At 38.2% G+C, this 13,790-nt stretch overlaps 1 protein-coding gene across 1 annotated transcript in view; it reads left to right on the top strand.

Moving 5' to 3' along the window:
• Positions 1–13,790, top strand: part of tnika (TRAF2 and NCK interacting kinase a) — a 71,204-nt gene that overhangs the window by 28,207 nt on the left and 29,207 nt on the right. Inside the window, exons 3-8 of the mRNA XM_059354058.1 lie at positions 4,639–4,695; positions 5,668–5,793; positions 8,852–8,962; positions 11,492–11,582; positions 13,048–13,178; positions 13,275–13,329. Coding sequence (XP_059210041.1) covers positions 4,639–4,695; positions 5,668–5,793; positions 8,852–8,962; positions 11,492–11,582; positions 13,048–13,178; positions 13,275–13,329 — 571 coding nt within the window. The remainder of the gene's footprint in view (positions 1–4,638; positions 4,696–5,667; positions 5,794–8,851; positions 8,963–11,491; positions 11,583–13,047; positions 13,179–13,274; positions 13,330–13,790) is intronic.

Raw genomic sequence — 13,790 nt, 5'->3', positions numbered from 1 at the left:
ACAATGGCGACTTCTAGCGTCTTTGAGTCTTGTTGTTACCATGAGGTTTTAAAACAACCACTTAATGCACTGAATGCAAGTGTTGGGCTGAGTGTAAAGCAGGAAGAAGTCTGAGACAATGGTTCCCTGCTTGAAAACTTTAAAACGCCCCTACTGGGTTATGAGTGAGTTAGTATCTCTTAGACTTGCTCAGGAGTGAGGGGAAAATGGAGTGTGAGATGGATAGGCAGTTTGCAGTGGCATCAGCAGTGATGGGGGTGTTGTACCGGACCATTGTGGTGAAGAAGGAGCTGCGCCGAAAGGAAAAAGCTCCCGATTGACCAGTTCATCAATGTACCGACTCTCACCTCACACAGGTTCAAGTGGCTGAAGTGAGTCTCCTCTGTAGGGCGGCTGGGCTCAGCCTTAAAGATAGGGTGAGCTGCTCAGACTTCCGTGTGGAGCTTGAGGAAGAGGTGCTGCTCTTTTCAGTCAAAGGTGGCCAGTTGAGGTGGTTTGGGCATCTGATCAGGAGTTCAGGGTTCCCCAGGAAGAGCTGTAAATAATACGGGGGAAAAGGACGTCCAGAATATACTATACTATACTATACTATACTACTATAATTTGCTTAGACATCAGGAGTGTAATAACATGCCCCTCACAAGTTTTTACAGAGCTTTAGATAATGTCTTGTTTTGTGCATCCAGCTGTCCAAAACCCAAATGAATTCAATTTGCAATGATATGAAACAGAGAAATAAAGCAAATCATCACATTAGAGAAGTTGGAATTAGTAAATATTTGGCATTTTAGCTTGACAAATAACTGTTGAGACAATTAATTGACCGATTGGTTTCAGCACTAATCATTTTATCATTTCTCTCCCCCGACTTGTTTTAATATCATTGTCACACATTAATTGTTAACTGCTTTGGAAATATTATTCAACTTCACATTCATAGAAGCAAAGACCCACCCCCATCCCTTTCTCTGAATTTGCAAATAAATGAAAAGGGCGAGGACAAAGAAAGAGCGAGGGATGAAGATGAACAGACAGTGCTTAATCCTTTCTGTTGCTCCTTTCACACTTGGTCATTTAATAAGGAGGCTGGATGACATTAGTGCTATAGGACGGATGGAGAGATGGAGGGAGGGAGGTTGTCAGGTGGCTTAGAGTAATGAATCTTTATCCAGCTCTGATGATGTCCATGTCCAATATCTATTTGACACATTCTCTCTCTTGCTCTCTTATTCCCTCAATCATTCTCTCGCCCTCCTTCCTCATGTCTCTGTGTGCACATGTGTGGGTGTTTGCATGAGTTCTTCTGTCTGTGCAAGCAGCGGAGAAAAAGGAAGATCTTTTTGTGTTTTGTGTGTGTGTGTGTGTGTGTGTGTGTGTGAGAGTTTCTGATTTGTAAGTGGCTGTAATTCCTTTGTTGGTCTCCAACAAAGCCAGTCCTTGTGCTTCTGGAATTGGGGCAGTCTGATCCTAATGAGAAATCCCTGTTCAATCTTTCCAGCTCTTTTACTCTCACAGAAGCTGGACTCTCTGTGCGAGTGTGTGTGTGAGAAAAAAAGAGAGACTGATCACAGTGTTCAACCATCCAGTGGTGCTTAGTTTGCATTGTGCAGTGCCGGATTGTGACACAATGAATTATCATATTAAGTCCCTTACTTTCATTTAGCAATAAATCAGCAAGTTTTAAAGTTTTTTTTTAATTCAAGAGGAGCGGTTTAATGAGAAATGTAACTCATTTGAATGCCCCTCATTCAGGGACCTCAGCTGATGTTAACATATTGCCAGTCATTTTGTGGGAACTTATGTGGGTCTTAAAAGTGAAGCCAATGTGGGAGTGCCTTAAACCTGCATTCTGTCTCATGGCCAGCAGGGGGCCACTACACTGGTTGCTAAAAGAAGTTTGATTGTACCAAAGTCAATGAGAAAATTTCCCAACTTTTCACATGATTTATTACCTCAGGTAAATGTTTTTAAGGAGTTTGTTCTCAATCACTAGTTTCAAGTCTTCTTTATACAGCATGATGATTATTTTGTAAAGTACGGTTCCATTTAAAGTAAAATAGACGATGGTACACTGTGTGTTTTTCGTCTGAGAACAATAACTATTTCACATTGTGTTTCGGATAAATTGCGTTAATTGTAACATTTAGGTGGCTAGTTCAGCATTCAGTTGTACAAAAATACAGATTAGGCTGTTCATTCTGAATTACAACTGCATTTTGCTAACCAAGCTAGCAACTTGGCGCTAGCCCAGTATATGATTATTCTGGTTTCAAAATAACAAAATAGTGACAGCCAAAATACCAAAATAGAGGCTTCAAAACCATTGTCCACATACCAGTGATTGATCTAAAAGTGATAATGTCCACTTCTTTTATACAGTCTATGGTGGACACCCACCCAAAAGTACAAAAGCTTTGTTCCTACTTGGAGCTCTGACAACATGATTGCTTCGTCAAATAAATACACATTTCTTGTCCTTAATTTCAAATTCAACCCCCACTCTAAACACCAGGAGACCCAAAGAGCAAATGTCCCTAATAGAGGTGTGATCTTATCATTAAGGTGACCATCGAGCAGTTTTGCTCCTTTGTAAAACTAGAGTGTAAAGGAAAAAGTATGCCATTGAGCTGCCGACATTATGTTACAGTTAATAACTGTATATATTGAATAACCTCAGACTCACAAGCTATTCATCAAGTAAAGTGAGTTTTTGTGAGCCTGTGGGTGCAATTGATCTGTTAAAATGACATAAAAATAGAATGTGGAGCTGTGAGAATGAATAATGACCAGGGGCAGGGTGCAGAGGATGTCCTGCTACTGTAAAAACTATAAAAACACAAATAAATTGCATTGAAACCACAAACTTTTGCCACAATAAACTTCTGTTCTTATTGTAGCACTAGCCTCTGTTTTGGCTGTAGCGCTCATTAATAAAATGACCCTTGGATTAAAGCCCTCAGGAGGTGTTTTAGAGCCAGACCCTTAATGCCATCTGGTTTATGCTGTAACATTTCCACCAAGAAAACAGTCTTACCCTTGTTTTGTGTGTGTGTGTGTGTGTGTGTGTGTGTGTGTGTGTGGATGCTTGACTATGTGTGTATGTGTTTGTTTGTTCGTGCCACTGCTGCTAAGCTCTTCTGCTCAGACTGTAACATGCTAATCAGTTGATTCCAGACAGGTGGAAGTAATAGCCGTCAGTGGTTTTAAAGTCTCTAGCCCGGTTAGCTTCATTAGCTAATCACAGGCACAGATGCTCTGTTGCAAACGAACCACTTGGGTCTTCCATTCGCCCCTCAGCTTCCAATCTCCCGGTTTCTCGCCTCCTAGCTCCCCCAGGCATCTGCCTAGCCTCGATATTACACAACACAGCCAAGTCTGAGGATTGGTGTCTGTCGTTGATCCTTTCTCCATCTTGTATATTTTAGACACTGTCAACTGTGTTTTTGATCTCCCATTTTTACTGTTGCACTGGATTGGACTGGCAGTCTAATGTGAGAGCTGTTATGTTCTTGAATCAGGTCAGGGGCACCGTATTTTCTGTTGCTCTTAAGGGTCGGGCCAGTAAGACCAGTATAATTTTACAACTACGTCTCTTGACTGAGCAGACACTCCCAAATGGAACATAATGAGGCTGAGAGAGCCCATAAATGAGAGTGTAGGGCCTCCAGCCCAGGGGCAGTTATATGCCTCTATGCCTTGATTTTTGCCATGACATTTTTTCTGCAGTGTTAACACGTGACCTCTTCCATGTTTTTAAAGCTCAACTCTTTCATATGCTAAAAACCCTAAATGTTGGCAGCTTTAGTTTTAGTTTTAGTTTTCATGGCATGAACTGTGCCATGTCTAATCACCCCAAAAAACACATTAACTTTATGGTAAACAAAGTTTCCCCCTCTCATCTCCAATGAAAGTTAATCTCCTTCATTATGCTGGTCTCAGTTTAGCAATGAAAAAAACATTTTAAGTTGCACACCTGACTACACTGGCAGAACCAGAAATCTACCCAACTCTGTTACTCTCTGCTCAATCCATCTTTTTTGACCACATAAAGTTATATTCAAATAAAAAAATTGACTTGTGATAAAACAGGACATCACATTGGAGGCTGTCAACTGGCTTAAAATATTTGTCCTGCTAATAAACAATGCTCATGCAAATAAACCTTTTAAAGTAGGAAAAAGGTGATGTCACAAAGTTGTATTCACCAATCAGGATCCAGTAGTATTTGAATTAAGGTTTTTTTTCTGATGCTGTGCTAAAGAATAAGGTTTACCTAAGTGAATTACTGCTTTCAATCAGCAATTATGATTAGTGATCATCAGAAAACATTAGTAATCACTTATTTGTATTTAAAGACCTGTGAATCAGTTTTGGAATAATAACTGCTCACCTTCCAGTAGTTTGGTGGCAGGGTGACACTTTTGTTTACATTCTGAAATGTATTAATAAGGCAAAAATGAGGTTTAAGTAAAAAAAAAAAAAGTCAAGGTCACATAATGTATTTGTGGAACATTAGACCGGGAAGTCACCTCTGGGACATTTTCCTCTCTTCTTTCTTCTTCCTTGCCTTCCTCTTTGCTTGTCTTGTTTTGTCCTGCTGTGTCTCTGACTGCTCCTCTTCTGTCCTCCTCTCACCAGGGTCGCCATGTTAAGACGGGGCAGCTTGCAGCCATCAAGGTCATGGATGTCACCGGGGTAAGATGAACACCTAAACACATGCACTCACTGCACGCGCACAGCAAATCATCTCAAGTGATTATACCACCGTCGACCATGACATCTAATTATGAGCGATGAGTCAGAGCTTGTGTGTGTGTGTGTGTGTGCACATGTGCGTGTGATGTGGCAGAGAGGAAATGAGGACAGGCCTATTGCCATGGTAATATTAGCTGGAGGTATTAGGACAGCAGTGTGGTCTCAGGCGTGTCTGTAAAGCAGGAGGGAATCTCAGTTATATTTAGAGATCCTCTCACGCCTTGCTGCCAGCGAAACAATGAAGACTGCAGTAATGAAACAACAACAGAACTGATGAATGAAGAGGAGCATGAATGACTGAATAAGGAAATTAATATATGCAGGTGTTTGATGGGATGAATGAATGAGCAAATTACCAAGGCAACAGAAGCATAAACAATGAATAAACAAATAAATAAAGCTGTGTATGAATGGCTGTGTGTGAATAAATCTGCTTAAATACAATAAAAATAAATTACTGTATTAATTGATGATTAAAAATTAAATGAAGGGCAAAATTGCTAACCAAATGAGCCGCTACTGTACAAAATCAGTTTACTGAAACAAGTGTTTTTGTGTTCATGGGTGATGAACACTAAATTGAAGTAATCAAGGAATAATTTTCTGACATGGTGCATAATGAATAAGGAACTACATTTTTAAGTAACCAACTGCCATTACAGCATTTTTTTGGCTTTGTGGCAGTAACCCCCCAAAACGAAAGTAATTAAAAAGTAATGCCATTGTGGATAATTTAGTGCCCAGCTGTGGGCTTTGCAACAATTTTCAGAATGTAAATGGCCTCAAAATGCAAATCCATCAACAACTTCATTACTTTTGCCGTATCACCATGCTGCTAATATGTTTAAGGGGTCACAAATAGAGGTCGCGGTTTAATGCCTGTTGATTTTTTTTTCTTCCCCTGTGTGCCAGGATGAGGAAGAGGAGATTAAGGCGGAAATTAACATGCTGAAGAAGTACAGCCACCATCGAAACATCGCCACCTACTACGGAGCTTTCGTCAAGAAAAACCCCCCTGGCATAGACGACCAGCTATGGGTATGCCGTTATTTGTGTGTGCATTTTTGCAGCTCTTGTGTGCATGAAATGGAGTGTAACAGGAAGAAAAAAATGGTAGAGGGCCACAGCAGAACAGAAAGAAGGGACTTTCCATTTGTCTCTGTTACATTTATGTGAAAGTGTGTAGCTTGTTCATGCGCGCAGTTGCTGCAAGTTTGTGTGCACTGGGATATGTATATATACTTAATGTGTGTGTGTGAAAGATATAAAGGATATGAATTACTGTGTGGCTGGCTGGCCACTGCAATAAATCATGTGTTAACGCGATCTAAGGGAGCTCTCTCTTCTCTGATCCTGTAGCATTCATCACACAACAATGGGACACACACTCGCAAACATATGCATACACGCACGGCAGCTAGATCTACTGCCTGCATAATTCCTCCTGACTCAACAGCTGCCTGTTTCCCTGCATGTGTGTGCGTGTAAAGATGTGTGTCACTAAGTGTATGTGTGAAGCTTTGACATGTGTCCCCTCATGTTTATGCATATGAGTGTGTTCTTTTGTCTTTGCGTGTCCGAGTGCACAGCCTGGATGAGAGGGCTCGGCCATTACTCGCCAACTTCCTCTCGTCCCTTTAATCCAGAGTGATGATGATGAGAGAGGCTTGAAGCAGGGACAGAACTGACCAAGGTTGTTGTAGTTAACGAGAACTAACGAAATAACAGAAACTAGAATTGAAAAAACATTTTTGTTTAAAAACGAGAGTTTAAAAAAAAAAAAAAACGATAACTAACTGAAACTGTATTGTGTGGTTACAAAACTAACTAAAACTTACTAAAATTATATTGGAAATGTCCTTCGTTTTCGTCTTCGTCAACATTTTTCATACACAATCCAGTTTTTCTATTTCTCCACTGCTAAGTGTGTGTATTCCTTCCGGGAGAAGAGTGAGTACAATTACCATAACGACACCATATTGGCTGTAAAGAGCAACTTCTCAGCTTTCAGAAAACATTGGAATTTTCCCGATAGCACAAACCGCTTAGTTATTATGGTAAAAGTCGCCGGCGCAACACTCTGTAAACTTTAGATGCTGTGTTTTCACTGTGTGCAAGTGAAAAGTCTTCAATTCAATCCATGATATTACAAATCACTTTTTTTTTTGTGGCAGCGCTGAAAATCCAGCAGCGGCAGCGCACCGCCACAGAATACATGTAGGGGAAACACTGCATAATCCTTTTTGGTTGATATGAAACATATTTATTTAGTTCCAACCAAATAGCTGCTGGTTAGTGAACATGCAGGAACACATGGTAAATATGTTTACTGAGACTGGGATGTATACACTCCAAAATTTAAAACACCCGGAACTGTAAGAGTTAATAACCTTATTGGGGCTAAGATGGATAAACCAAAGGAAATAAAGGCAAAATTTATTATGACCTCTTTGAATCTCGCACCCAACACATAGCACATTACAAAAAAACTAAAACTAACACTAAAACTAATAAAAACTAAGCATTTTCAACAAATAAAAAACTAAACTAAAAGTAGCAAACTCACTCTAAAAACGAATTAAAACTAACTGAATTTGAAAACTAAAATTCACAACGAAATGAAAACTAAAACTAATGAAAAATCCAAAACTATTATACCTTGGAACTGACCAGCTGAAGTTTTGCCTGAAAAGCTCCTCAGAATGTAATGTTGGAGGGAGAGGAGAGATGAAGGCACGAGGCAGCAGAGAGAAGACAGAATGGACACTTTGTGTTTGGGTCAAGAGATGGACTCGATTCATTCATGTGATCTCGTGACCCTGTTGAGTCAGTTTATGCACCAGTTTCTGTGGAGTGAAAGAGAAAGAGGGTCTGTAACATGGCTGTCTGTTCATGTGTGTTGTTTATGTGAATTGCTCTCTGTATTAGTAATGCTATTACAGTAATGTGATTATGGGTACTGTGTATTTTCTTCATCATATGCATCATGTTGAAGAAAGCGCTTTTTATTCTGTGTACATGCGTCAGCAGCCGTCTATAAAACTGAATACATCGTCACTACACAAGCCAGACAGATACTGGCTTTTTGAGCCTGATAACAATGGCAATAATTGTGAATAATATGAATCCAATAACAATATATCAGACTTTTCTTTGTATAAAGATATCCCGGAGCTAAGGTAAGATATTTCACAGATAATGAATGTAGTTTATTTTCAAATAGAGCTGTAACAATTTGTCAATTAGAAGATTTTCAGACAATTAATCTGTAACTAATTTAACAATCGTTTAATGGTGTAAGTCATATTTCAAGCAAAAAGGTCAAACATTTGACAGTTTGAATTGGCTGCTTCTTCTTGTGTTACATTAAATTAAAATGAAAAGGAAACACTTTATAATAACCATTATTAATAATGGTAAAATGATGGTTAATCAAACTTCAGCTAATAGTTATTTTACTGTTAATAATCAATGACATGATAACTAATAAGGTGTGTGTATTGTTGCATACATGAAAATATTTTATATATGCTGTATTAAATTTGTTAATGATCTGTAAACCTGAAAGAAATATTGTCTAAAACATCTATAAATATTACTTGGATGGCTATTAAGTTGATGGATAATTAATAATTACTTTGTAATGTATAGATAGTGTTTATATAGTTAATACTTGGTTGAACATTGTTTTGTAAACATCTATAAACAATATTACAATATTATATAAAACTATAATAATTAGTTAATAAATCATAGGCAGTTTATAAAGTACTAGGTAATTTACCATTTATTAATGCTGATTAATCTTTCATCTTTATTTCTAAGTGTTAAGATGTTGGCACATAGTATCAGTCAGGCTGTCGTACTTTAATAATGTGTGAGAGAAATGTGTCTCTGTTGTTTATTTCTATAATAAAATGTAGGAAAAAAACTCCCTCAAAGTACTGCACATACATAATTAAACAAGTAAGATAATTTACTAGCTCCCTGGTTATTAAGTTTCTTTATAGGAGTTGCTGGTTTGTTTGGAACAGATCTTAGACCAGATTGCTTTCTTTTGCAGAACAGTCAGTAATAAAAGTTTGTATGTGTTTAGCTGGTCATGGAGTTCTGTGGAGCCGGCTCAGTGACAGACTTGATCAAGAACACCAAGGGCAACTCTCTGAAAGAGGAGTGGACCGCCTACATCTGCCGAGAGATTCTCAGGGTAAGTGGCCATGTTGGCGAGTCATTGTTTCAACCACACACCTTCATGAGTTAGCAGTTACTGTATGTGCATGCTCACGTTTCCTCCTGAATGCACGAATAAGACTGTGGGAGCTTTGTGAAGAAAATCAGCTGTTCTGGTGATTTATAATTACTGTTCACAAGAAAGCATTCAATTATTTTTGTCCAAGTAGATGCTCCAAAATAATGATCAGACATTATTTATGGATTTAAATGTCTCAAATTCAGAACATTATTGCCAAATATGGCTGTGCAGGTCACACAAAACAGACATAATCGTCTGTCAGAATTACCTCTAGCAAAGGATTATTGCAAATATAATGTTTTCATTTTAGTTTGTATGACATTTAAATCAGTAACTGGTTGATGTTCATGTTCTTCCAAACCAAGAGAATGAGACACGTCTGAATCAGAGAATCTTCATTAATCAACACAGCCAAATTAATGCAAACAATTTTGTCTTTGTTCCACAGTAAATGTCATTCTCTACTGTTTTATGTTTTGGTTCCCTAAACTACTTCCCTGTCCTCGTGCTGGTACTGTCTGCCTCAACCAACTGACTAAGCAGAACTTCAAAAGCCACATCCCTATTGTTTTTATTATCGTGCAAAATGCACTTATTATGATTACTGCATCAACAACAAACAAGGAACAGAAGCCCCAAATGTAGTTGATGTTCAGTGTCCTCAGGAAAACCAACTTTAAAAAGATCTCAGGTTCAGCTCAGGACACGTTTCAGGCACTAGAATACTGAGTGTCTGGCATCTGGGAAGTCCTTATTTGCTCTTCTCTTTGTTATTTTCTTTAGCATTTAAAATTCCCCCCGTGTAATGTAAACTATAAGCTACTATAGTAGTGTTATAGAAAGGAGGATAAAGTGTGTTTTCCCAGTCGTCCTAATTAAATTAGAGCTTACTGCATCAAAGAAATGTACTTTAAAGCATTTTTTCCTATATAAAATAGGGGAAATTACTTTTTTAGTATTAAGCAGTTCCTTAAAGATATTAATATCCTTAATTATTGAATTTTCAAACTTTTACACATCCTTTTTAATAGATCACTTATATTCTTTTTCAAATATTGATTGAAGGTCTTTGGAATTGGCCTTCATTTAATTCTCATTTGATGTAATTTTCTCTTCACATTATTCTCAGTTCATCAGCATTTTATTTGTCCTTTGATAGCAGTCACCAGCTGTTTGTGTACCATGCTATCTGTGTTTTGGAGTGATGTAAAGCTTTGAAGTGAATCTTCTCGGGGAAATCACAGTCTTTCCCCCACATCTTATCTCTGCTATCTGTTGTTGTGTGTTTTCTGTGCTGAGGGCTATAGCCTCAAACAGAGTCAGTTATACACATCGCTGCTCTGAACTCAGGCAACAATGATTCCTTTCATCTACTTTTATTTCTTTTTTCACCCCTCATCTCTCATCTTATTTCGTGCTCTCTGCTTCCTCTCTTCCTGCTGTGATTTGCTCTGTTTCTTTGCATGCCTCTGTCCCCTCACATTATGTCTGTCTGTCTTCTTCCCCTTTTGTCTTTCTTTTACAGTGGTTTTTATCTTGTCTTTCTGTATTCTGTCTGTCTGTCGTTCTTCCCTTTGTCCTTTTGAACATTTTTACCCTCCCAAGTGTGTCTCATTTCTTTGTCTTTTACTTGATCTTTCCGACATCTTACAGTCAATACAAAGGGAAAGGAAATTGCAGGAAATTAAGAATTTACCTGGCACATTTATGTATTTTGCCCTGGATTTTAATATGCCAAAACTCCTATATATGGGTCAATTTATTTTATGACGGACATGGACAAGGACATGCAATCAATTTCCAAATTTTATTGGATAGAATAGAGACATAAATCAAAATAATACTATATATCTATTTATCTATTTATGTATGTATTCATATTTCACTCCTCCCTTATAACTATTTATTACTTTTTCTATATATCTACTATTTAATAAATAATATGATTATATATTATTAGTGATATAATTGTAATAATAATAATAATAATGATAATAATAATAAACTAATAATTATTTGTATGTTTTTTATTATTATATGCTTTTTTTGTGTACAACTATGATTATTTTCTATGCTCTTCCCTTTATATGCACAATCCCCCACATACACATTAGCCATATTTAACAGATATCCCTAATCCACTTTGTAAGTAAACTTATTTAAGTCATAGTAAATGGAAAAAAACGACATGCCTAATTTAACCATTTTATGATGGAAAAAACAATAACATTTACCGACAGGTTTTGCTTTTAATAATAACCTTCAGGAGATGTGTTTGTTTTAAAATTGATGTACAAATACTGGTGCTACTGTATCTACTTCTAAGACAACTGAAACTAGTAATGAGGGTCAGAGGTCAAATGGTCTTGCTCAAGGGCACTTCCTTTTGAAAATAATCTCCTTACATAATTCTAATAACAATCATGACTTGGCTTATTGCTGCAGTGGCGTTCCTTCACTGTGTGTCTCTGTCGCTGTCTGCAGGGTCTGACTCATCTCCATCAGCACAAGGTCATCCACAGAGACATCAAGGGACAGAACGTCCTGCTGACTGAGAATGCAGAGGTCAAACTAGGTCAGTCTGTCATCTAACCCCACTTGACAAAACGGCTTTAGGATTGGGAGGGCAGGAGGAGGTATAAAGTTTCAGATGGCTCAGAGGTGTGTGTGTTTGTGTGTATGTGAGGCATTTCTTTCTTCTTTTATGCTGAATACCAGCCTACTCATCTCTCTGTAGCTCTGCCACTGTTCATGGTGCAGACTGCTGAAGAAGGGACTCTCTCTCTCTCTCTCGCTCTCTCTCGCTCTCTCTCTCGCTCTCTCTCGCTCTCTCTCTCGCTCTCTCTCTCTCTCACGCTCTCTCTCTCTCACTCTCGCTCTCTGTCTCGCTCTCCCACTAAAGCCCAGTGGATAGGGGATTATAAAGTGTGTGTGTGTTTGTTTGTTTGTAAATTGGGCAAGCTATTGCAGGTTGGGCAATTCGTTCCTGTTTAGAGTCCATTATGGAATTTAGTAAAGCCCACCGGTATCAGCCCACACATAAACACACACACACCCAAAGAAACACAAAGTAAAAAGCAAAGATTTAAAGGGATTGTTTGGTTTTTTAGTGGGGTTGTATGAGGTACTTATCCATAGTCAGTGTATTACCTACAGTAAATGGCAGTTGGCACAGCCCCGAGTTTGGAGAAGCAGGAAGGAATACCAGCAGGGAACCTCAGCAATATACGGCAATATACAGGAGAGCGGCAGCAGCAAAGTATATATATTTATAACAAATTTCCCTTGCTGTTAGACAGCCTTGTTTAAGTTCATGTTGGGGGAACATTATTTATGCAGTCTTCAGATTCACCAGACTCCTTTGACAAAAACAGTAATTTTACCTTGCAGAACAGAGTAGTTGCCTCGATCGATTGTGTGACTTCACACACAATAACACAAACAAACAAACAACAAAAGACAAAGGAAGCAGTAGACCAGCAGCTCCTGTGTTCTGCAAGGTAAAATTAAGTTTTGTCAATGGAGTCTGCTGGCTTTGAAGAGAGCATAAATAACGGCTTTAGATCCCCCAGATAAACATAAACAGGGCTGTTTCAAAGCAAGGTATCACAGTGAAAACATGCACACGTAAACTGATTCTCCAAACTTGGGGCGGCAAACTGCCATCTACTATAGGTAATACACTGACTATGATTAAGTACACTGCAAAAAAGGGGTGTCTAAAAATAAGATAAAAACAGTAAATCTGAGGGAAATGATCTTGCTGTTTTATTGACAGATAATTTCACTTGACAAGATTTCTTGAATTAAGATTGCATGTTGAACATTTAAAATAAGAAATTAAACTCTTAAACAAGATAAATTATCCAACACTTCGAAATCCAAGGTTTTTTTTATCTTGGTAAGAAACTAATAATATGCAGTGTACCTCATACAACTGTGTTTCAAAATATCCAAACTTGAGTAAAGTTTAAGTAAGTTAAAGTAAACTGCAGACTATTTGCTGAAGTATTGTGTTTGTGTCTGTATTTGTCCTTTAGTGGACTTCGGAGTGTCAGCACAGTTGGACAGAACCGTAGGAAGGAGGAACACATTTATCGGGACGCCATATTGGATGGCACCAGAGGTTATCGCCTGTGACGAGAACCCTGACGCCACATACGACTTCAAGGTGCTTCAACAGCCTCCTGTCCACTGAAGATGTCTGTCTGCTGTGCTTTCTGTGATCAACCCTGAGTATTTATGCACTGTGTCTCTGCCATTACAGAGTGATTTATGGTCACTGGGAATTACAGCGATAGAGATGGCTGAAGGAGCACCACGTACGTACCCCAGTCAATAACACACACCTCTGCTGCTACACATCATTTTTTAGTGCTGCTACACTAGATCACTATAATCAAGGGTCAATTTTTTCAGTCCAGGCCAGTACAACTCATCATAACTCATGATTTTAATGAAGGCCAAGGAGCGGATATGAAATTAGTTGTCGAATTGCTTCTTCTTCTTCCTCTTAGTTTAACATTCATGACCTTAATCCCAGAGATGTGTACACACAGTCATTATGATGATTATCATTTTGGCTCGGTTAAAAAGCAGTTTCTGGTTAAAGCCTGCCCAAGTATAATTCACAGTTATTATGAAGGATATCATTTAGTTTTGGAATCTCTGACTGGACCAGAATATTTCAATATGTGCTTCACAAATTGAACACTTTTGGATTAAAACTGATTAAACACAAAGTAATCACATTAATTAGGAAAATTGTCAGTTACATGGAGCA

This window comes from Centropristis striata, chromosome 16, assembly GCF_030273125.1.
Source record: "Centropristis striata isolate RG_2023a ecotype Rhode Island chromosome 16, C.striata_1.0, whole genome shotgun sequence".
NCBI lineage: Eukaryota > Metazoa > Chordata > Actinopteri > Perciformes > Serranidae > Centropristis > Centropristis striata.
Note: the sequence above shows the minus strand (reverse complement) of the source record. Positions and strands in the feature narration are given on the sequence as shown.